Source organism: Gorilla gorilla, chromosome 22 (assembly GCF_029281585.2).
Source record: "Gorilla gorilla gorilla isolate KB3781 chromosome 22, NHGRI_mGorGor1-v2.1_pri, whole genome shotgun sequence".
Classification (NCBI taxonomy): domain Eukaryota; kingdom Metazoa; phylum Chordata; class Mammalia; order Primates; family Hominidae; genus Gorilla; species Gorilla gorilla.
The window spans coordinates 8,406,271-8,430,805 of NC_073246.2; the positions used below are offsets into that span (position 1 = coordinate 8,406,271).

At 49.9% G+C, this 24,535-nt stretch overlaps 1 protein-coding gene across 1 annotated transcript in view; it reads right to left on the minus strand.

Moving 5' to 3' along the window:
- Positions 1-18: 18 nt before the first annotated feature.
- The window catches only part of LOC129529384 (immunoglobulin superfamily member 3-like), a 38,703-nt gene continuing 14,186 nt past the window's right edge, over positions 19-24,535 (minus strand). Inside the window, exons 5-10 of the mRNA XM_055374065.1 lie at positions 22,871-23,272; positions 19,188-19,592; positions 7,971-8,381; positions 2,523-2,592; positions 511-579; positions 19-294 (exon numbers count right to left, since the gene is read on the minus strand). Of these exons, the coding sequence (XP_055230040.1) occupies positions 249-294; positions 511-579; positions 2,523-2,592; positions 7,971-8,381; positions 19,188-19,592; positions 22,871-23,272 (1,403 nt within the window). The 3' untranslated portion in view covers positions 19-248. The remainder of the gene's footprint in view (positions 295-510; positions 580-2,522; positions 2,593-7,970; positions 8,382-19,187; positions 19,593-22,870; positions 23,273-24,535) is intronic.

The window sequence follows — 24,535 nt, forward strand, 5'->3', positions numbered from 1 at the left end:
GCCAGGACTTACCGTCCAGCAGCAGACGGGGGCCCCAAGCCTTGCCTGGGATGTTGGCCATGAAAGACAGGAGGATTTGGTGGAAACACCTGAGGAAATAACTGGGGTCTCCCTCACATGCTGCTGAAGCCTGTAGCCACAGGATCTTCTTCAGAGACTCTCTGATCAGGCAGCCTTCTCGTTCTCGTGAAGGTCAAGGGAGGTTACCTGAAGCACGCGCAGCCCAGACCTTTCTGGGGGACTCCGTGTTACCTCCCTCTGCCTCTGGCTGGTTTCTCTGTCTCCTGTTGAACTCTGGAGGCAAAGAGGCTGTCAGTAACACATTTGTTTCCATGAATTCTCTCAGCACGTCTCCCAGGCACAGCTCAAAGAGGGTTTTGCATGGAGCAGGGCAGGTAGGGGACAGGGCATTCCTGCAGAAGCCCAGGATGTGCATGTGGTAAGCATGGCAAAGGGGGCTCAGGGGGCACTGCCAGCCTGCCCTGCTCTGACGCTGGACTTGCCACTCACCTGCTGTGGGGCCTCAGGCAAATCACTGAACTGTCCAGCCTGGATGACGGCAGCACCTCACTTGCCTTGCTGCTGGGAGTGTTGTGAATAGAGTAGGTTAGACTGTGGGCAGGACTTGGTGAATGGTAGCTGTGATTATCATCATGGCTGCACTGGGGACACCCCCAGGAGGCCTGAGTGGCACAGGTCTCTTGCTCACCCTATGTCCCCTGTGGACTCCCTTCCAGGCTGTTCAGTGAGTGGCAGCAGTGACCCTTGGGAAGTCTCATGGCTATGGCAGCAGGTGACAGGTGTGACAACAGGGAAGAGAGATGTGGTGACAGAGGATGGAGTTCCCCTCTCCCACAGTCAGTTTCCCACAAAGGGAGGTGTCTGCCAGCAAGCCCCTCCAATGAGCCCCAAGCTGGGTTTCCCTCCACTCCACCCTGTCCCAGTGCAGAGCGTCTGACCTCAGAGGCAGACACACTGTCCACGAGGTGGTCTACGAATGGAGTCCCTGTGCCCTCCCCACACACAGGGAACATTCAGATGCCATCGTGGAAGTGTGGCCACCTCCCCAGGCTTGGTGGGCCTGGGGCCGATAGTGTGATACATTTGACCGCCTCCCAGCCCTGGATGCAGACACCAAGAGCAGAGAGACCTGCCAGTAGTCGTGCAGCAGCACACCACCCCACATCCCCAGCACAATCCAAAGCAGCCCCTCATCCCCACCGTGACCACCACAGCGTGAATCCAGGTGCCACCTGTTTCTGACCTGAACTCCCTCACAGCCGCTGCCTGCACTCCCTCCCTCCAACATCGCCTTCCCTTCAGTCTTCCAGAAAGCAGCTAGAGGGCTCTGTCTGTCCAACTACAGAACAGGCCCTGACTCCCCCTTGCCCCGTTGGACAGCTCACACCCTTCACCAGGCCTGACAGTGCTCTTGCCACTCCAACACCCTGGGTCCCAGCCGGGAGTCCGGGTCAGGATTAAGCGTTCCTGATAGAGACACCGATTCCTGGAGGTCCAAAGAGCCTCAGGAGCTGGGCCAGCAATATGCAGCATCTATTATGGACACAGAACATTCCCATCACATGGCCGGGTGCAGTGGCTCACGCCTATAATCCCAGCACTGTGGGAGGTAGAGGCAGGTGGATCACCTGAGGTGAAGAGTTGGAGACCAGCCTGGACAACATGGTGAAACCCCCATCTCCACTAAAAATACAAAAAGTTAGCCAGGCATGGTGACAGGTGCCTGTAATCCCAGCTACTCAGGAGCTGAGGCAGGAGAATTGCTTGAACCCGGTAGGTGGAGGTTGCAGTGAGGCAAGATTGCACCACTGCACTGCAGCCTGGGCAACAAGAGGAAAACTCCGTCTCAAAAAAACAAAAGCAAAAAACAAAAACAAAAGGACATTTCCACCAGAAGTCATGGGGCAGGGGCCTGGCCTGGTGAGTGACCCTGTCCTAGCATGACAGCCCCCTGCACCAAGGAAGCTACCCAGTCCCGTCCACTGGGCTGGGTCATGCTGAGTGCCCTGGAGGGCATGGCCTCATCTCTCCCAGGCTCAGGGTCATGAGCTGAGCCCCCGGTCAGGGTCCTGGGGTGGTCCAACCATGACCCAGCCTCCCCTGTCTGTTAATCTGTCTACCCAAAGGCCCAAGTAGGCACCTGGAGGAGCAGGGGGCACCCAGCCAGGCTTAGACTGCTGGGAAGAACAGGGAGGGGAGTAGGCAGTGCTGGGCCCTGTCCCTTCCTCCCAGGGCAGGTCAGCAAGGGAGGGTGGGCCCAGCCTCCCATAGGCAGATGTCCCCGGCTTGGAAGAAGACACCCTGCTGAGGTCCTGGGCTTCCATTTCCCATCCCTCCACCCTCAAAACTCACTGAAAGAATGTCCAAGCCCAGAGGCCTGGTTCTCACCCAAACAGTGTGAGAGCTGCACACACTAGGGGAAACTGAGGCTAGAAAGTAGGTCAGCTGCCGTGGTTGGCCTCAAACCCAGAACCCCTTCCTTGTGACCCTGATGGGCTTACCTGAGGCCTGGGGACAGTGGGGGCCCAGGAGAGCACCTCTTCCTCAGAAGACAGTTCTGGGCTGCACCCGCTGGGGAGGAAGAGACAGACTTGTCTGCCTGGGAAAGTCCCAGCCACAGAACTGGCTAGGCCCCCCCACTCTCCAGAGTGGCTCAGAGCCACGCCTGCGGCCCCCTGCAGCACTCCTCAGGGGGCCTCCGAATTGGGAGTGGGATCTGGGGGTGGCCACCTCCGAGGAGGAGCAGAGGCAGGGAAAGAGCAGGAGCGGCCAGAGGACCCATGAGCTTACCTAGTCCAAGAGACCAGCCAGGGGGTGCCCAGCAGCCCTGGTGGACAGTGGGAGGCATCCACACAGGGTGCAGGACAGGCAGGCCTCTCACAGAGATCCAGCCTGGCTGGGAGGATAGGGAAGCTGACGTCACAGCAGCAAGGAGGCACACAGTGACTTGGCACGGTGACTCGGCCTGTCACCACATGACTAAAGTTCACGCAGCCCTGGCAGGGCCCTGGATGGCAGGTGCTATGAGCCGGGGAAAGGGTTTCCTTCCTTTCAGACTCAGTTCCCTCCAAAGGGCACTGTCTGCCCACGAGCCCCTCCAGTGAGCCCCAGGCTGGGTCCCTCTGGCTCTCCCTGTCCCTGTTCAGAACATCTGAACTCACAGCCAGTGTCCCAGAGATGGCTCTGGAGGTGGTGGAGTAGTGGTGCCCCTGGCACTAGACCAGAACCCAGACTAAGGGGCCTCACCACACGCTGCTGTCAATGCTAAAAGTGTGTTCCGGGAACATGGCCTGGGGCCCTGAGTGCAGACTGGTTCTGCTGCCCATCCAGAAACATTAGCACCCCAGACCCAAGGAACACCTGAACGGCCCAGAAAGGCAGGGCCCAGAGAGGGCCTGAGCTGGCCCAAGCTCACAGAGCCAAGCAGTGCAGACTTGGCCACCTAGTAACTGCCCCAAGTTACTGCATGTTTCTGACCAGCCCACCAAGAAGTCTGAGCCAGGAACAGCTGCGGACCCAGCCCAGGGGACTTTGGACAGTGCTGCCCATTCCCCTGTGGCCCTCATCTGCCAAGGATATGGGCCAGAGTCTCCCTGAGTCATGGCTCCCTCCCCTGATCCTGGCCTGCTGTGTCTACAGTGCCGGAGAGCCCCTGCAGCCTCCACCTGAGGTCTATTTCGTGCCCATAACACCTACCCCACAATCATCCTTCCAGGCTGCCCCAAGCTGACAGAAGGGGACATGAAGGCTGACCCAATATTGCTGCCTGCCTGGGTCACATAGGCCTGTCCTGTCATCCACTGCTCTCAAACGGGCTCTGGACAGAACCCACCAGACACACAACTGTGAGATCCTCAATAGCCCTAGGATGGAGGTGCTATGAACAAGCCCTTTCTCAGGCTATTCCTCCCCCTGAAGATCAGGGTGACTGGGAAGATGACAGGGCAGGAACCAAGGCCCCATGACCTGTCCCTGAAGGCTAGACAGCCAACAGGAACATCAGGGGATTTGGCCCTGCTAAGTGGCTGCATTCCATGGCAGTCAGCCGGGAGGGGTCTAAAGTGGAGAGCCACAGGGCTCTGTCCCCTGCCCTGCTCAGCAGTTTCCTCTCTGCCTGAGAGCATATAAGACATGCATGTTCTCACTCATAGGTTGGAATTGAACAATGAGAACACTTGGACACAGGAAGGGGAACATCACACACTGGGGCCTGTCGTGGGGTGAGGGGAGGGGAGAGGGATAGCATTAGGAGATATACCTAATGTAAATGACAAGTTAATGGGTGCAGCACACCAACATGGCACATGTATACATATGTAACAAACCTGTACGTTGTGCACATGTACCCTAGAACTTAAAGTATAATTTTATATATAATACTATATATTTATATATTATAATATATTATATAAATTACATAAATATAATAATTATATATATATATATATACACACATATATATGACATACAGGATTCACAGCAGCAGGTGGGCAGGAAGAAAGTCTGAGTGGGTAAAGGATGGCCCAGATCCCTGCAGCTGACCCCAAAAGGAAAACCCTGGGCTGGGGAAAGTAGGGAGACAGAGCTGCCTTCAATAGGGTACAGCTGAAGCCTGGCAGCAGCTGAGGATTCCAGAGAGGGGAGACAGGAGGGGAGGCACTTTATCAAAGGACATGTTAATAGAGGTAGGGCCTACAGAATGAAGGAGGCATTTCCTCACATGCTGAGTGTGTCACATTCTGTCCCAGTCAGCCCTCTACCCCCTGAATGCAGAGAGGGCACCTAGGGGTAAGTGGGTCTGGGGAAGCCATGTCACCTGAGGAAAGACTGCAGGGGCTGGCCTAGAAGTCTTCTCCAGACCCCACAGCTCTTGTCCTGGGCACATAAGGTAGTGAGTTCCCTTTCCCGAGAAATGTGCAAGCCTCACTCACCCAGAGACACTGACTCTGGTATCAATACCACCCAATTCCAACACACGTGCAAGCACGTGCACACACACACAACTGAGCCTCATCTAGGCTGAGCAGAGCAGCTTCCCAGGATGCAGCAGAGAGAGGAGTAGGAGGAAGAGGTAGACATGGCAGCCAGTCTGAGGTTTCCTGGTTAATCCTTCAACCCAGCTTGATGGCTTTGTCACCACAACCCCAGAGCCACAAAGGTGAAACCAGAGCACAGCCCCAACCCCATTCACAGGCAGGAAACTGAAGCTTAGACAAAAGGGATTTACCAAGGTCAGCTGGCTCCAGGATGTCTGCAGACCTGCGGGTGAGCCCAGGACCCACCCACCCCTTACCCTGCCAGCCCCCAGCCTGGAGTCGCTATCCCTGGATATGAGAATGTACAGATCTCTGGCTGCTTCCCCAGGACCGTCTACACCCCTGGACTGGATGCTTACTACCCAGATGTGGAGATGGAATCTGTCTCTCACAGTTTCCACCCTTGCGGCACAGAGTTGAGAATCAGAAAAAACACCCCTTCAGTAAGATTTAATAACCACTACCTGCTGGAAACCTGTCGAAAGAACTATATATATCCCTATATATATAGCTGAGAGGTAGCAGGTGCCCCCTGGAGTTGGGCAATGACCCCTCGCACAACTGGCCCTGCCCCACACCAATCCACAGCCACAAACAGAACCCAGGAGCGAGGCAAGCATGGCCCAAGGACACACGGTCCCCCAACCCCATCACAGCTCTGGCTGTACTCCAGAGCTGGCCCCCCACCCCCACTCAGGGCTGCCAGATCCTGCAGGGCCTGTTTGTTCATGCTGCACTCTTTCCTCTTAATTCCAAGAAGCCACGGCTCTCTCAAGAGCTTCTTCGCACAAGTCAGGTGACTCCCTCCAGCCCTCCTTCACCCACCCACATACCTCACTCGAACTCACGTAAACTCATCAGCCAAGAAACAGAGCCCCCCCCAGCCCAGACCCAGTCGGATAAAGAACCCAGGGCTCTCCCCTTCTGTGGGATCCCTCTGCAGGATGCGCCCACACAAGTCTTGCCCCCTTCACCCCAAAGTGCAACTCACTCCCACTGCACGGGTACATAAACCGAGGCTCGGAGAGGAAGAGGAACTGCTCTAGAGCGCAGCAAGCATATGGCAGAGCTGAGAATGGGACTCAGGACTCCAGACACTCATGGGAGTGCCCTGACCTGAGCTTCCCCACCTATGATGTCCACCAGCTCAGAGAGGGTGAGTGGCGCCTCTGGGTCACACAGCACTGGGGCGCAGCCAACTGCTCTCACTTCTGGGCTCACCCGACGCCCGGTCTGGTCGTCCAGCAGCACACCAAAACCAAGCTAAGATTCCCTGCTGTGACCCAGCTCCTCCTTCCCTCCCCCAGTGGCCTGGGGGCGGGGCAGGGAGGAGGGGAGGCTTTAAAGGCACAGGAACTGCTGCAGGTGGGATGTGGGCTGGCTCCTGGTCCCATCCCTGGGGCTGTGTGATCTGGGACCGCTGCAGGCTGCAGGTCTCTCTGAGCCCGGTGGGGTCTCAAACCCTGAATGAGAGACCTGAACTCTGAAAGCCTCGGTGGGGCTGAATGAGGCTGGGTTTCAGCGGGAGGCAGATTAGACCAAAGGTTCCCTGGGAGATGGGGCCACAGATCTGGGCTGCAGCCAGATGCCCATGCCAGGAGGAGCTGGAGATGTAAGCATCTGAGGCCCCACAAGGTCTGAGGAGCCTAGATCACCTCTACAACCCCAAGGCAGGGGATGCTTCTCCTAACAGGCCCTCTCCCCAACTTTCAGGGCTATAGGCTGGGCTCTAGGAGCTGTTACTCCAAGGACCCTGGTCAACTGGACTGAACGGAGTCACGTGATCCAGGAGGGTCCTTCCTCAACCCCCAGTTTCAGGGGTCTGAGCAGACAGGCTGACCGAGGACCCCAGGCAACGGAAGCAGGGGGATGAGGCCCATCCGTCCATCATGCCCTCACCTGCTCTGCCCCATTCAATGAGATGAGATAGGGTGGGTGCCCCCACAGGGCTGGCAGGCCGAAGCCTCTAAGCCCTCAGATCAAGGTCCACACATGGTCTGCAGCCTGCCAGAATTGTCACTCTTAGCAAGGCTAAGAGTGGCAACACAGCACCCTCCATGGCCCATCAGGAAGGACAGGCAGAGACAACAACGAATTGTAGGGATGTGAGAATGAGGGATGGAGAGGCCCTTAAGGCTACACTATGTGAGAAGTTGAAAGAACTAGAGATTTTTAACAGAGAAGGGGCATACATTTCATGTATTTGAAAGGAAATGACGCAGACTTCTCTTTGGTTTTTCCATGGGCAGATCTCAAAAGGGAAATTACAGGAAAGTGAACTTTTCAACAATTGGAGCTGCCCAAAAGTGGAACTGAGGCTTGCAGAGTGAGTAGCTCTACCTCCCTGGAAGCATTCTGGCAGAGGTTGAGTGCCACCTGTGAGGGAGAGGAATAAGGGCTACACCATGGGGTCGAGGAAGGGCCAGAGGAGGAATGATTCAGTTTGGAGACAGGAAAGGCTTGTCTGCGCTGGGCTGGGAGCTAAGGAAGAAGGGGGATGCAGATGCATAAGACCAGAAAATGCCTTCTAGGTAGGAACTCTGGGTGTGGAGCTGGTGTCAGCCCAAGATTCAGGGTGCAAGCTGCAAACCCAGAAGAAGATTCAGGAGCTGCCATGAACCCTGCCTTGCCACATTTTGCTAACCATAGCTGCCCTGCTCCTTGGTGAAGATGCTATCCACAGAAGCAGGGTCAAGGATGCTTCCATGAGTCTGCCGTCAGCATCAGGACCCACTGCAGGTAAAATGGATGGGATTGCAGTGTGCTAGGGTGATGGTCTGTGTACCTGCACCCACACTCAGCATGCACCTTGCAGACAGTCTCTCCACACCAGCCCCACAGAGCCCCACCCACCCCCAGGCAGTCTCTGCACTAAACCCACTGGCCCAGGACAGCCGTGCCCTGCGGCCTTACCTGGCTGTTTCACAGTGACTTCTGTGCACCCAGAAACATCCTCTGCCAGCTTGTACCAGGCGTAGTTGGGGCTCAGCAGCCACTCCTCCAAGTGGCAGTAGTAGCTGCCGCTGTCGCTGACCTCGGCTCTCTGGACGGTGAGGCTGAACAGGCCCCCCGACACATGCCTCTCAAACTGGAGCCTGGCTCTCAGGCCCTCCTCCTCCACGTAAGTACCGTATTCGAAGGCGGAGTTGTGGGCGGTCTTCAGGATAAGCTTGCCGTTGGCATCTGAGGGCTTGTGGACGTACCAGAGCACCGCAAAGTGGGAGTTCTGGCTGGTCTGAGACTTGACTGAGCAGTTCAGCTGAATGGGCTTGTTTTCCACCAGGGTGAGGGTCCTCTTCGATTTGCTCACCTGCAGCTTTGTCACTGCAAAGGAAAGGGGAACACAGGAATCACCACAGACTCCCAGAAACGTGGCCCATCCACCTTGAGGCTCTGAGTCAGTTTTCCTCCAGCATAGTTCCTGGGGGATTTAACACCGACTGGCTTCAGTGTGAGGAAGGCAGCACGGAGCCCAGGCCGCCGCTAAATATCCTTCCCTGTCTCCTCCTTGCCATGTGCCTGGCTTAGGCCTTCACCATCTCTCCCCTATCCACTGCGTGCACAGCCCACCATCACAGGGCCTCTGAGGGTGATCCTGCTGAAGTACAAATCTAGCTATATCAGGTCTCTGCTTGAGAAGTTTAGTGGCTCTGAACTACTTATGGGCTAGAGAGAAACAATTCCTTTTCACAGCACAAAGTCCCTTCAGGATCTGGCCTTCACCCAAGTGTCCTGACTCATCTCTCACGACTCACCCTCAGGCACCCTCCACAGGCGCACACCCCTGGTGCAGTTTCCCTGAGTGCTGGCCTTTGCCCTTGCTGTCCTCTCTGCCAGTCTCCTTCTGCCACCTCCCACCCTCACCCTTCTCTCCACTTATCCCTCATTCCCATCCCCCTGGGCTCCATACCCTTCCTCAGCACCCTCTATATATCTTTGGGCTGTGTGTCCTCACATCTCTCTCCCATATCCTAGATGGTGAGCTCCCCCAGGGCAGGGATCAAGCTCTTTCCACTCAATCAACCAGTATTTACGGAGTGCCCACTCAGTTTCCCACAGGATGCTAAGTGCTGGGGATGCCCTGAAGAGTAAGCCAGAGTCCCAGCCCTCATGGGGCGGAAGGCCTAGCAGACATTCTTATCGCTGCACCCCCAGAGCCTAGCACAACACCTGGGCCAGGAAAGCATTTGATCAGTGTTTGCTGAAATAGGTGAATGAGTGGGTGAGCGAATGAGAGCACACTGGAGAAACACGGCAACAGGTAATTAGAGGATGCTGCGGGGGCGGGGAGAGGCGGCTTCCTCTAGGGGAGTGAGAGAGAAGGCTGAGAAGACAGTAAACCACGGGACAAGGCAAAGCCAACTGCAATCCTCCCTTCTCCTCACTGTCCCGCTCCAAAAACAGACAAGAGGGCAGCCTGTGGAGCGCCTCCCCAGCAGCTAATTAATGACGATGTTCACCTTGCCAGTGGCAAGAAGCCAAGGTCTAATGAAATCCATCTTAGGAAGGTGATTTGAGATTTCACCCACCCTATCATCATTAACCTTGGCTCTGCATTCCCCCACCCACGCCTCTCATGCTACTAAAAATGAAAAAAAAAAAAAAACAATTCTAAGTTCCTCTTAGGGAACTAATAGCACAAGCATTGTTCCACCTCCACCACTCTCTTCACACTTAGTTTTTCCACCACAGGGACCAAACCACTTCCCAGCTGAGAAAGAAAGCAGGGGCAAGGTGCAGATTCCACCCAGGGACAGCAACCTAGGCCTCCTCCAACCGAGCTTGTGTGGAGGGCAGGGGCAGGGACAGGGCAGGGATGCCTGGCCAGGCTCCAGCACTCTGCTGGACTCTTGTCAGACTCTTGTCTCTTTAGTCCAGCTCAACCCCAGGAACTGCATCCAGACCCAGGACCCAGCCCACTGGTCATGACCCTGGCCTGCCAGCTGGCTTAAGCTTGGTTTGTCAGCATCAAGGGTTGATTGAGTCCCATGCATCACAGACCCAAAACTTGTGAAAGCCACAGACTGCCACTTGGTCTCCCTGTAACACACAGACAAATGTTCTGAATGGATGGAAGGATTTAGCAAGCCAAGGTGTGGCAAAGTCCAATTCCCAATGCCATAACTGAGCAACACTGCGGAGCATCTCCCGGTGGTGAATCAGACATTCTCTCCAGGAAGACTTGTTGAATTCACAAACCCACAGACCTTCTCACGCCATCAAGAACACACCAGGCACCACTTAGAGAGAAATCCTGTGTGCCACAGCCCCACCCTCCCGGGTTCATCTTTTTTGTTAGCAAGTCCAATCTTCTGCCTTCTCCCTTCTTCAAACGCAGAAAGTCCTCTAGGGCACACTAGGAATCCAGGACAGGGTTTACCATTAAGCTCCCAAGCTCTGGAAGTTAGATTTGCATTCACTTGCCAGTCGACTTTTCAGATTGGATTCCTATAATACTTGAAACAACCGGCTCCCTTTTCATTCTTTTCCAACCCAATTCACCGCATGCAAATGATATCTATATCAGTGCAAATGACACCACCTGAATTATCTGGTACTTGGCCAAAAAAACTGGGTTGTTCAGCATGGAGTAGAAAGAGGTTTAAAATGTATTATTAATTGGGACTGGATTATTTTTGCAACTGTTACTAAGGAAACCTCAATTGCTATAGTAACTGCATATGTTAAACTGGAATCCTGTGAGTAAACTTCTAGTCAGTCACATGGTCTGAGAACAAGAATTCAAGGAAGAGAAATGTTCCAAAGCATTTCCATTTTTTTTTCCTTCCTGTGTCAAAATATTGTGAAGTGTTGAGAAGTTTGAAAGAGAGGCATTTTTTAAATTTGGTGCATGTCTGACAGGTGGGCAAGGGGTCAGCTCCTATTCTATGCTCTGGATTTCCTCCCACATCTCCAGGGCAGGTAGGACCTTTCCTGAGGCACAGGGGAGACTGGAAGCTCCACATATAATTAGGGAGCCCTCCCATGTCCTGCCAGAGCCCTGCCCTGGGTGGTGTACAGCTTGCGTGCACCACCTTCCTCCACAGAGCTAGGAGAGCCCTGCCCACTTAGAGACCACAGGTGTTTTCATCTGCAAAATAAGAACAATGTCTCTATCTCCATTAGGAGTTTTGTGCAGACTAAAAGCAATTGTCTATAAAAAGAGTTTAGCACAGAACCTGGTATGTAACAAACACCCAGTGAATTTTAGCTATTCTCATTCCTTTTTGGTTTCTGTGCCTTGTCCCAAGTTCAAAGTTCAACACTTAGATTGGGAGTTGTCAAGCATAAGTGGTAATCTTCCTGCTCAAAGTGCTGTTCTCAGACCAGCAGCACTGGGAGCTTGTTAGAAATGCAGACTCTCAGGCCCCACCCCAAACCCAGTAAGTCAGAATCTGCACTTTAACAAGATCCCCAGGTGATTCACAAGTAGCTTCAAGCCTGAGAAACCCTGGACTTGGCGTGTGAGTGAACGGGCTTTGAGAGGCCATAAATGCAGACGTGAAAGAAAAGAGTGAGGCTTGGTTAATCCCCGACAGCGAATTGGCAGGAGGAAGAAAGAATCCAGCAAGAGACAGGAAGAGGGTCCGAGAGCTGCTCCAGCTCACGCCAGCAGCTGCCTTCACAGCAGCCCCCAGGGGCCAGGCCCTGCTTTGAGGGAGTGGCCCTTTCTTTCCGCAGCTGGAGAGTTTCCTTCCCAGGCTTGTGACTAAAACTTGGAAGATCTGTGTTTTGTATGGTAGGAGAGGCTGTTGCGTTTGTTACAAGCCAGGGTAGGGTGGTTTCAAGGTGAGACACCAGGAAGAGGGAAGAACTCCACAGCGGAGACCAGCAGCAGCTTTCTCAGCCAGCCTACCCTCCCTTCAGATTCCACTCTGTGCGTGCTCTTCTCACTCAAAACTCATTTATTTCTTCAATAAAGGATTCCCTTATGCTCCACTATAGCTGTTACTGCTGCCTTACAACGAAGGTAATTTTTAAAGTCTTCTCTTTCTTACAAAATTCTAAGCATATGCAGGGCAGGGACTCTGACCCAATCATTGTTAAACTAATCAATGAATAGTTGAATAAATGTGGTTACTTTTTAAAAGGAGGGGCAATTCTGATTTTGATAGAAAAGAGAACATTTCAAAAGGTATGTGGCCTCTGAGCTAGGCCCTGAGAAACAAGTGGAGAAGGAGAGTGAAACGGCATGCCAGAGAGAGGGGACAAGTGAAGAAAGATGACAACTACCCTGTGCACTCTATTCAAGGAGGAGCAAGTGCTCAGGTATAGTGGATGAGGTTAGAAAGGTAAGCTTCGGCCACACTGCAAGGGGCCTGCAGCTTGTACTTGATCCTGACCACCTGTGGCCCTCAGGGTGCATGCCATGGATCTGCAGATCAGCATCACCTGGGAATTTGCCAGCACCTGCTAAGTCAGAAAAACTGCGAGTAAGGCTCAGCAACCTGCAGGCTCATGAGCCCTCCAATTGATTCTGATGCACATTCAAGTTTGAGAAGCAATAGCTGTGCTGCTGAGGTGGTTGCCGGTAAGTCTGGAGAAAGCGGTTCCTGTGCAGTGGTGTGAGCAGCAGCCAGAGTGGCAGGTGCAAAGAGATGGGCACTGAGGGAGGAAGACACTGCTCTTTATTAAAGACAACAGACAGTAATGCTAGAGATAGAGGCGGCCAGTGTCTGCGGCAGGAGAGATGTTTCAAGTGGAGAGAAGCAAGTCAGATGAGAGACAAGGAAAGAATGCAGGGTGAGCTGCATGGGAAGCCAGTGGCACAGGCGCCTGCCAGTCAAACTGTTACTACCCCTGAGTCCCTCTGTCCTTAACACCCCTTGGCTCCCTGCTCTCTCCACATGACCATTCCCTATTTGGGCCCTCAATGATCTCCTTCTCAGGCTCTTAAAATTGGCCTGCATATGACACTCCCTCCCTCTCGGCCTAGCCACAGCCAGGGGATTTCCCTAAATGGCAAATGGGGCATGCTACTGCCCACAGCTGCCCACCCCACAGCCCATGACAGCAGTTCTCAATAAGGCAGCTAATTGCAAGCAGGTCTCTGGTTGCCATATTGATTTGGGGAGGGGTATATATTCAATGGAATAAAGCCATTAAAGATGTAAAATCATATCTGGGACAACTCCATGCAACAAAACTCTGCCTCGTGTCCTGTGTGACTTTCAAATGACATTCATGTGGGCAAAAATTATGCCTCTGAGCCTAGAACCTACTTTCACTTTACTATAATCACAATTCTTTTATTTTGCATGGTTTTAATATTTGCCAGGTCAGTCAAGAGAGGATTTTCCTTTGTTTTGTTCAGAATTGTAGCAAGAGTTACTCAGGACTTCAGAAACCCTGTCAGGATGGCAGTCCTGCTCATGGTGCCAAGTCTGATACGGTGACTGTTAGTGTGCATTTAGGGACAGCGTTGACTGTGACTGTGCCTCCTAGCATAGCTGTCCTGAGCATTTACACATTGAAACACATTATTTTACTATGAACTACTTTATAAAAAAAATACTTTCTTTATCCCACAACTAGGACAGTATAGCAAATTTTAAAGATATGATTAGGAATGTTATATTGTATATGAATTTCATTTCTGGGTAAAGGGAATATTATAAATTATTACAAAAATGGAGTATATGATCTGGGTATGAGCTAAAGTCCTAATTTCTGAGTTTAGGATGTTCTTATTTATTTAGCAAACTTTCATCTGGTCCTATGTGCTCAGCACTATTCTAAGCACTTTATAGATATTAACTATTTGGTCCTCACCAATCCTATGAAATAAATATTATTCCCAATTTTATAAAGACACTTGCCCAAGGTCACACAGCTGGCTTAGTGGTAGAGCTGGGATTCAAACCAAGGCCATCTGGTCTGTCCTTGCTTTTAGCTATTACATATGCACACCCTCACCCCATGCTCCCATGTACAAAAGGGACTTCTTGATCCCTGCCAGCTTGCCTGGGGGTGAACCCCTCCCAGACCTCATGCTTTAGTCATCTCAAGATAAGCATGCTGCTCCCACCCTCCATGACTATCTTTATTCACACTCTTCTCTGAGCCTGAAATGCTCCACTCCTCCTTCCCAACCTCCCACCCTCACCCCTACCCCATTCCCTCCTCACGCCCCCTGCCCCCTGCCCCGTGTTCATGCCCTGTGCTGGCTCTGCCTCCACACCTGTAATGCTTTTCTGCTCTCCTCTGTCCCTAGGCCTCCTGCCTCCCACAGAGCCCGCAAGGCAGGAATGTGACACACCCATCTCAGCAGCCTCACCAGCATGGCAACCTGGCACTTAGCAGGTGCTCAATGTATGCAGAGTGACAGGGAGGGAGGGGCAAGGGGAAAGCAGCAAGAGTCTGCAGGTGGAAATAGCTAATGAAGGTTACCCAGATGCGCCCTACCCTGCCTTACCTGTCTGCAGGCAGGGCAGTGACCCTGGCTCATTGATGCCAATAACAAGTGCCCCGGTGTTACCATGACAACAGGCCTGAGGCATCTGGGAGGGGCTGGGCTCTCCTCTTAGGGCTCTTGCACTCATGCCCATTCTATCTTGGCACAGACAACAGGCAGAAGCCACCTGGGATGGAAGAAGGAGAACCCCAGACTCCCCTGAAAGAAGGCAGAGGCCAGTCCTCTGAGGGATGGGGCAGTCATCCCTCAGAATGTGAAAGGGGAGCCAGTGTTCACATGCTCTGGACTCATGGAAGTCAAAGAAAAGCCCTCTGCTATCCCAATCTGCCAGGTCAGCAATAAGAAATAGAAGAAAACCGATTTGGCAACATCCAGAGGGTATTAAATATTCATCCTGAGTGCCCATCAGTAAAATCCCAGCAGAATACACCCTCTAACAAGTCAGCTTTCCACCACTGGAGGCTGTCCTCATGGGAGCTTGTTTATGGCTTTGTCAATTTTAATAGCCAAACCAAGATATTGTCGTAAACATTTGAAAAATGAGTGCTGACATTTCCCTTACTGCTTCTGTATTTAGGGATGTGTAATTGGAGGGCGTTTTGAGCTAAAGAAAATCAGAAGGAAGCAAGGCAATTATGCTTTACAATTAAAAGAGAAAACTGATTAAGAGCTAACAATCAAATATGTGAACTGGCTGAAAGTCTTGCCTAAGCCCCCCTTGAGGGGTCACACTATGTGATCAATGGGGATCAGACGAAGCTAGATCAATGGCAACATGACACTGATGGCATTCCTTGAAGATTCTGTTGGGGATGTGCATACGCAACAGGAAGCACACACAGGGCATGGTCAAATAACAGATCCACAAGTCAACTGTGCCATCCAACCAGAGATTCTGATGAATACTGATATGGGGGCAGGATCAGCAGGGACGAGTCTGGGGCACAGACCACAAAGAAGCTTGCTGTGATAAATGATATCACAGCAGTGGAAGGCTGATGGTAAATGGACCAGCAGTGACTCAACAGTCCCTGGGTTCCTATTTGATTCTGATGGAATACGAATATTTAACACAATATTCTTTAAAACGGGGGTAGCAGGGGACACTTCTATGGAAGACACCAGAGCAGGGCTAAGAATCTATGTTTTAAGGGGCAAGGTACGCAGGGAGAGCAAAAGAAGAGAGGATAGCGCTGGTATCCCCAGGTCTTAGAGCCACCTTGTGGCAGAAGCTGGAAGAATCAGGAGTTAAAAGAGGCACAAGATAGAACTTCTACACCATCAGCAAACTGTGTCTTGAGGAACCTCTACCAGTGTCTTATGACCCCAACTAGCAAAAAACAAATTTAAGGATTTGCTAAAGGGGATTAGGAAATCAGCAGTGGTTAACCAGAGAGAGGAAACATTAAATACAAGCATACGGTAACAAAGAGGATTCCTGAGAAGAAAAGCACTTGTCTAGAACATATAATAATAAAATTAGGAACTTGGACTCTGGAGCCAAACTGCCTGTCTGGACTTGAATCCTGGCTCTGCCACTTACTATGGCACACTGGGCAATTTATGTAACTTCTGTGTCAGTGTCCTCATCTGTGAAGTTGGGTAAAACGGTCCCCCTCACAGCACTGCATGGGTTAAGAAACAAGGAACTAAGTTATTATGTGTAAAGCATTCCCAGTGGTTTACAAGAAATGCTCAGTGAATATCAGCTGCTACTGTTGTTACTACCAGTAACGCTAGTGCCATAACTCCTCCACATCAGCAATCTACAAGGAGAAAATTCTTCTGTAAAGGACAGCATTAACTGAATGCAGAAAGAAGAATCTCTGATTGCATAGCCTTTAAAAAGGTCAAAGTCTCCCTACCGCAATTACTTTTTAACAAGGCACACCTGGATTCAAATCCCAACTTCCCCCACTCACTAGGTGTTTAATTTGAGGAACTGAGAACCTCTCAGAGCCTCTGTTACTTCATTTATAAAATGGGAAAGCAATATGTTCCTCCCAGGGTTGCAGTGAAGATTAAGTGAGATAATATACACCAAGTGTCCAACAGTCTCCAGCACACAGTCAGCTCTCATGTATTTTTCCACTTCTATTTCCCCAAAATCAATGCACCAGCACCAAAGTATACAGGAAAGAGTAAAAACTCTTATGAAGCTCTCTGGAAAATATTAAGTGCTAAATGCATAAATATTTAATAGAGGAGAGACAGTAACACTTAAGGGGATGCACTCTCCTGGTGCCTCAGCTGCCCTCTGGGAGTCCTGCATGGCCTCAAGCACCCACCTTTGCTCTTCCTAGCCTCCAAAGGGCCATGAAAGTATATTACTGTGCACCTTTAAGTAGAGGCCTCGTAACAGCCCAAGTACAGTGATACTCATAAGTCTCCTCTGCCAACCACTGTTCATTCTCATTTTATAGTGAAAACACAACAGAAACCAACTCGAGACACCCAAGACACAAAGACAACCTCAGAGCAGATCTGGGGTCTCCCAACCCTCCAGCTACTTTACCCAGGAGGCAATTATGGTATAAAGGAAAACGTTTGCTCTATGGAAGTCAGAGATACCTGGGCTCCAATCTCAGTTCAAATCTCAGTTTTGCCCCTTAACCAGCTGGCTTGCCTCCATCAAGATTCCTGACCACTTTGAGCCTTGGTTTCCTCATTAGCAAAATAGGGATACAAACACCTACATTATTAGGTTGTTGGATAAATTTTAAAAAGAAAACATGAGTAAAGCACTAAGCACAAACCTGGCATCCAAGAGGTACTTCATACATATTTTTCCCTGTCTGCCTTTAGTAACACCATAAATTAATCCAAATAATTAGAACCTTCAATGAACTCATTCTGTATTCTTCCCTTAGGCACTCCAGTCTTAGATTCCAAGTAGTACCAGAAACAGGCAAATACTAGGGATGGATTCAAAAAGGCAATGTCAGACAAGGTCTTGAGGCCAGCATCTCCTCTACCTTCTACAGCTGCAGAACCATGTGATGGGCAATGCTGCTCAGAAAACTGACTTTGAGAGCCAGAGGGGACCAAAAAAGGTGCAATTACAATCCTAATGTCCCACTCAATAACGCAGGCAAGTAGGTACGTCGACATTTTCCACAACAAGGGTTCACATAAAATGGGGTCTCTGCTTAACCTTCCATTAACCTGAAAATCCACTTAAGTAAAACAGCCTCTTCTCTGAGCCTCTTGTCAGTCAAAGTTTAGGCTCTCGTTGGCCAAGGGAACAGTCTCATCATTTATACAACTCACTTGTTCCAAATCTGGTACAGAACAGAACTCTGTTATGGGGTTGGAAGAGGTGAAGGAGAAACCCAAAGGTTACCGTTATTTAACCTCATGTTGATGAAAACAACATTGTGGCCACCTAAAGTAGTCGGGCAGACCAGGTCAGGCCCTAACCATGGCTGTTAGTGGACAGAAAAATCCCTTTGGCAAGACGTTCCAACCATCTTTGCAAAGTCAAACCCTTGCCCTTGCCTGCACAGGTATCTGTTCTAGCCGAGGCATAGGCTGGGTGAGGGAAGGAACACAGGAGCCTACCGCCTGGGCTCCACCCTCCACCAGCTTGTAACCTGGCAGGAGACAAGGACAGATGGAGGAAAACCATAAGAGCTGCATGTACTTAACTCCTCCCGCATGTCAGCGGAAGAGCCTGATGAAGGCGAGAGTGTTTGCAGAAACCCTACTGACTAATGCTCCCCAAATTAATGCATCCTGATGATCCGGTTTGAGACAGACTCAGCCTCCATAGAGAAAGGAGCTCAAATTCAGGGCCCATACAACTGGACAGGGCCTGGGTGCGGGCAACATTGTGGGAGAAAGATAACCGGGTTTCAAATCCTGGCTCCACCATTCACTAGGTACATGACCTTAAGCTAGTCACTTAAATCTTTCCTGGGGTTGTTGTGCAATTCTAATAGAATAACTGACCTTCAGCACCTCATGCAAAGAAGATGTTCAATAGGTGCCTATTACCCTCCCTCTTTACTCAGAATTTCCTTGTCTATGAACAGGAGACAATGATATCACTTCCACATAATTGTATGAGGATTACAGGAGATGAGGTTAAGTAAAGAAAAGGGCTTTCTTTAAAACAATTGGCCTGTGCATTTCACAAATGTCCATGTCTACAGACACACACATACACACACACACACACACACACACACACGCAAACACACAGGTTAGGGAATTGTTCTAGATTAAAGGAGTCTAAAGAGACAGGATAACAAATGTGATGTGTGATCCCTGGTTGGATCGTAATCTGAAAGGGAAAAATAAAGGGCATGATTGGGACAACTGGGGAAATGTAGGTGATAGGACTACACTAACGTAAAACCCCAAGGGTGTGATAATGGTGCAGTGGGTGGGTAGGTTCTTAGGAGTTACATGCTGAAGTACTTAGGGGGAAGTGTCCCAATGTCCACAGCTTTGCCTCCAATGGCTCAAAAACAACAACAAACATACACACAGAGGAAGAAAACAAATGCCGTCAGACAACAACTGGCTATCAAGGGAAGGAAATACAAGTGTCCACTGCATGATTCTTAAAACTTCCTATTGATTTGCAATGTCTCTAAATGAAGAGCTGGGAAAGGGGGAAGTGATGCTAAGGGCTCCATGCACACTTTTCTTTTTCCCTCACGTCTGCTCAGGCAGCATGGGCACATAGCCCACAGGTCCTCAGCACTCACCTGGCTGCAGCAGCCTGATCACCAGCAAGCTGGAGGTCCTCTCCGCCAGTTGTGTCCAGGTGTTGTTGTAGTTCTTCCGCCACAGCTCTGCCACACACTGGTACTTGCCTGCTTCCGTGTCACTGGCTCGGCTGATGCTTAGGCGGACGTTGTTGCTGGACTCAGCCTTCTCGGTGGCAGTTCGGGTTCGGAAGCTGGAGGACCTGTCCCCCCACTGGACCACTCCGTCCCGGGTGAAGGTCACCAAGTCATGGAACTCCACCGTGCCCACCGGCTGGAACCTCCATGTCACTGACACGGGGACCTGGGCAGGGTAGTGGGGTTTGATGATACACTGCAAGTCAAAGGAGTCGCTGTAGGTCACCCCCGGTGTCCGGAAGATGGCTGTGACTGCGAAGCCCATTTCTGGAGAGAGAGCAGAGAGATTCAACCAGAGGAGGCATGTGGCTTTCTCAGGGCAGTATGACATCAGCAATGGGGCAGCTGGCAAAGCAAGCAGTGTGGAGCAGAGGCTCTCGGGGCCCCTTTTGAGTTCTCAGGCTAGTGTTGCTTTTAGTATCCTGCTGAGGCCCAGTCCAAGAGTTTCCAAGACTCCAAAGAAAGGCCCACCACAATTCCCCCTGAACAGCACTAGCCTAACCCTTCCCAATGAGATCCTCGTGCATTTGCTCCTCCCCTGGAATTAGACATCACAATCCTCTCAGGGACTGATTGCATGTAGGCAGGGTTGCTCCTAGAAATCTTGAGATTCCATGAGAAAACAGGAAAAGAAAACCCCAAAGCCAATTTCCTCCATTGCACAGGAGGAAAACACAACCACACAGCCCCAACACCTCTTTTCCTGGTCCCTTAGTGCACTGGTGCCGAGAAGGGAAGCAGATGGAGTCGGCCTCCAGTCCCTTTCTCACATCCCTCATGAAATCCAAGAACAGAGCAGGTGGGGACCTCCAGTGGGGTGGGACAATTGTCCTAAATGCAGGGTTCTGCAGTCTCAGTGGCTGTGGGTCTCTCAATATTCCTTATTGAATGGGCAGCACTGCTAAGCTCTAATACTGACTCCTCAATATGAGTACCTCAGAGTTCCTTCAGCCTGGAAATACTGTTTAATATTCATACATTGATCACAATCATAAAGCTAACAGTAGCCAGTATTTACTGAGCACTATCTAGGTGCAAGCATGGTGCCAACTGCTTTGCTCTCATCATGCTCCACTGAATCCCCAAAACAACCTTGTAGAACAGGCAGGCTTGTCATCTCTTCCTGCAGATGTAGAAACTGATGCAGAGAGAGGTTAGATAAATTGCCCAATATCAAGCATTTGGTAAGTCAATGACAGAGTTAGTCTCCAACCACATGTAACTGATTCCAGGGGCCTTTTTAGGTTACTTTACCCATGGAAAGCATAACACGGTGGTTAAAGGTCCAGACTCTGGAGCCAGCAGCCAAGCCTTTGATACTTCCCAGCTAAGTGACATTAAAGTTACTTAACTTCTCTCTGCCTCTGTTTTCCAATCTGTAAAATGAGTCTCTGTGAAGATTAAATAAATCAGTGTTTATAAATATTACAAATAGTACCTGGCACATGAGATATACTATATTTTGTTAAATATTTTGTTAAAAAATGAAATAGAAATTTAAAAAAAGTACTTTAAACACTGTAATGTGAAAGACTGGATACAGGATGAATCTTTTGGCTTTCTATGGGGAGGTTAAGTTGGCAAATAGGTAGGTACAATTTGCTGAAAACTCTGGACCTTTGATTTGGATTTCATGGGCTATCTCTATATACCCTTTAAAAAAGTTTATGACACGGAGGCCCATCCTTAAACATGAAGCATCTCTGACAGTCACTGTGCATCTGTGTGTAGTAGGTGTTGCATGAGGGTGGCGTAGGACAGAACCTCAGGGACAGGACCCACACCAGGTGCTCCTGGCCTCACACCTGAAGGGGAGAGAGCTTCCCCAAGCAAATGACTTTGTCTAGTCCTGACACAGACACATGCCACAGTCACAGAGCACCCAAGCTGCTCTAACTGAACAGCCATAATGGCCCATTGTACATTTGGGACCCGCATCTAATTATACTGATATGAAAATTCATGTGTGTCATTGTTAACTTTAGACTGAAAAGACAACCTTAATTAGTCTAGAGTGCCCTCCCATTCTTCCTTGTTCAGTCCTTTGGGCCACCTGATTATGGCTGTAGCCAGAGGTATCTCAGTGGTGGAGATCAAGTGAACAGTGCTGGCCTCCAGATCCCAGGGCAGAGCCCCTCAGTGCCCCTGGCTGTGAGAACCACCAGACATATGGTGAGTAAGAAAAAACTCAGGGGATAACCTGATACCATAAATTACTTCTAGAGAAACAATCCTCACTAACTCTAATCACTCATTGGACATTCCTAACCTTCCAGGATGGTTAAAAAAAAAAAAAAAAAACCAGTACTGGACATCCAAAAGTTGTCCCCCAAGTTCCATCTCACTGGGTCCACATAGTTGCTGAGTATGGACACAGGAAATGAGCTTATCAGGAAACGCAATCACTGGAGGAAGTTTCTAAGACAGAAATCTAAGCCATATAATTACTGCAAAAAGCAGGTCAATCTTTAGGATTAAGCTTTAGAAAACAAATGTAATTCTAATCTCAAAGGGGTAAGAAAATGGAGGACTCTGTCAAGGACAAAAACCACTCGGGGCTGCCGTCTTTACTGGAAGTATCCAAAAGCACCACCATCCCGACCTGCAAGGAAGGTGGTGACACAGTCCCAGGGAGTGGGACATAAAGTTGCTGAGGACAACCGATGTCTCCTGATAAACAGGAAGACCTGACATAACAAATTTCTTTCCCAGCAAAGTCACAGACTGGTCATTTAAAATCTAATATACTGATTATATCCAGGCAGATAAATGTTGATAGAAGCCTCTTTACCCCAATGAGAAGCAAATCTAATCTTCCTTGGTTTTAGCAAATCTCAAGGTATCTTTTCATTCCATGCTAATGAGGGAATAACTTTGTTAGGTATGGGCCCCATCAGGTAGTAGAAACTTCTAGCCTTAGGCAAAGTATTTAATGTGTCTCAGTCTCAGTTTCCTCCATAAAATGAAAGTGTCTGTCACTTGGCTAGGTGGGGATTCAATGGGACAACTAAGCTTAAGTGTTAAGGATTAGCCAGGAACATAGTAAATGCTAAATAAATGACAACAGATAATTTTATACCCTTCTCTGCTCTCTTTCAGGAAGGCTGGCCCCTGAGCAGCAGGGCAGGAAAGACATGCCACACAGTGCTCAGCCAGTCTGCTGTCTTTAAGGCCAGGCTGGCAGTGGCCATGCTCCTCCACCTGGGGCCACCACTATGGCTGGGTGGCTTCACTAACCTGGATGGAGTTCTGATAACATCACTCTCTCCCAGCCAGACTAGGAGTAGTCACAGCTTCCAGCTATTGCTATCCCTCAGGAGCCCCATCATCCACTGTGGGTCCCTTAGTCCTTGCTAGCACTATCTTAATTAATTAAACCCTTATAAGAAACAAAATAGATATAAAGGAAAGTACTTCAAACTGTATAGGTAAAAGACTGGCCATAGTTTCCTGCTAGAACTCTGACAGACAAAAGTCAGGATAAGGTGTTTGACACTGAAGCTGTCTCCATGCCAGACCCACTGCCAGTCCCACCGCTCACTCACCAAGAGCTATGATGGAGATGGGAGTGCTGGCCCGGCGCTCCCCAACAATCTGCCACTCGCCATCCACCACCCGCACCCATTCAGTCACATGGCATTCATACTGGCCCTCGTCCTCCTTCCTGCTGTTGAAGATGCCCAGGCTGAATGAGTTGGGCTGCACCTGCTCCATCTGGACGCTCCCAAAGCTGCTGCGCTCCCAGTAGGACGAGCCTGGCTGCACGGTGCCATGCCGGTCTAGCCACATGATATTGCTGCGGCGGTTCTGCCTGTCCACAAGCTGCCAGATGACAGAGAAGCGACCCTGCAGCCTGCCTGCCATGCGGACGCTGCAGGAGAAGCGCAGGTCCTTGCCCTCAAGGATGACGCTGGCATTGCTGGCCACCTCCACGGAGATGCTGCTCTCTAGGAAGAGGGAGAGAGAAACACCCTGGAGGCTTTATGGTCTCCACAGCTCCCTCCCCACAGAGGAAACAGGAGGAGGGGTGCAAATGGAATCATATTCAGGTACGGTGAGCCTTAGAGGGTCAAAAACACTCTGACCCTAGCTGATGTAAGCCCTGGCTGGTTCTGGGCATTGCTCCCTGTGGTTTTAGATCTGATAATCTAGGATGTTCTTTGCTGTGTGCAGAGAACTGTGATAACGAGGTTCTAAGACCTGAGCCTGAATAAGAACCTAAGAAATACAACATAGTGGCATGATGATTAGGGCATAAAACAATTTATTGGGTAATCTATTCAGCTGGAGTTCAGGATTTTTCAAGTTGAATTTTCAGCAAGAAGAGTAATTCCAAAATCCTACTTCACTTCCCTCTTCCTACCATTCGATACTACAGCAGTCAAATAAAAGCTGAACATCCATAATGTGCCATTTGAGTCCTTCAGGACAATTTAGGAAATATGAAAAAAAAACTGACAGTAAGTATTTGGATGATAATGTGTGCTTAAGTGTGGGTAATAAGGGAGCACAGATGGTCTAGTTTCGCAGAGTGCATGAGGAGCAGGCTTTCATTCTTTCATTAACACACAGGAAGAAAACAAAGCCAGCAGCTCGTCATCCACCACTCTCCCGCCTGTCCAGTCAGCCCTGGGGCTCCTTTGCTCTCTTTCTAGAAACATTCGGCCAATCAAAAGTTTGGGATAAGGATTCCACTCCCTTCCCTGTCTCATCTAGCCTCTGCTGCTCACTTAACTATCTGAATTCACTCAATCAAATTATTTAAACTCGACATGCCTCAGCCTCTTCTTCTGTAAGACAGGTAGAGAGCCACCTTTAATTGTAGAATTCTTTAAATATTAAAAAGTAAATGAGGTGATGCGTATAGATTCACCTAACACATAGTAGGTTTTCAAAAACTGGTCATCATGATCATGATTAATTTTACTATTCCACATAACTCTTTGTTTTTATAAACATCACAGATAGCCTAATATGTTTTAATTATGCATGTAGTATTTTGTATAATTATCTACATTGAGTTCAGAAGGTCTGTAAGTATTAAAGAACACAAAGTAACTAGTTTGGCTCCAATTTTTGGGTACCACCCACATTAAATACATGCAATAATTTAAACCAATTAATTAAATCAAATCCCAGATTTTAAGAGGCACACCCAATTACCAAGAGAAAACACACACATACACATAACAATGCATTTGAATCAAATC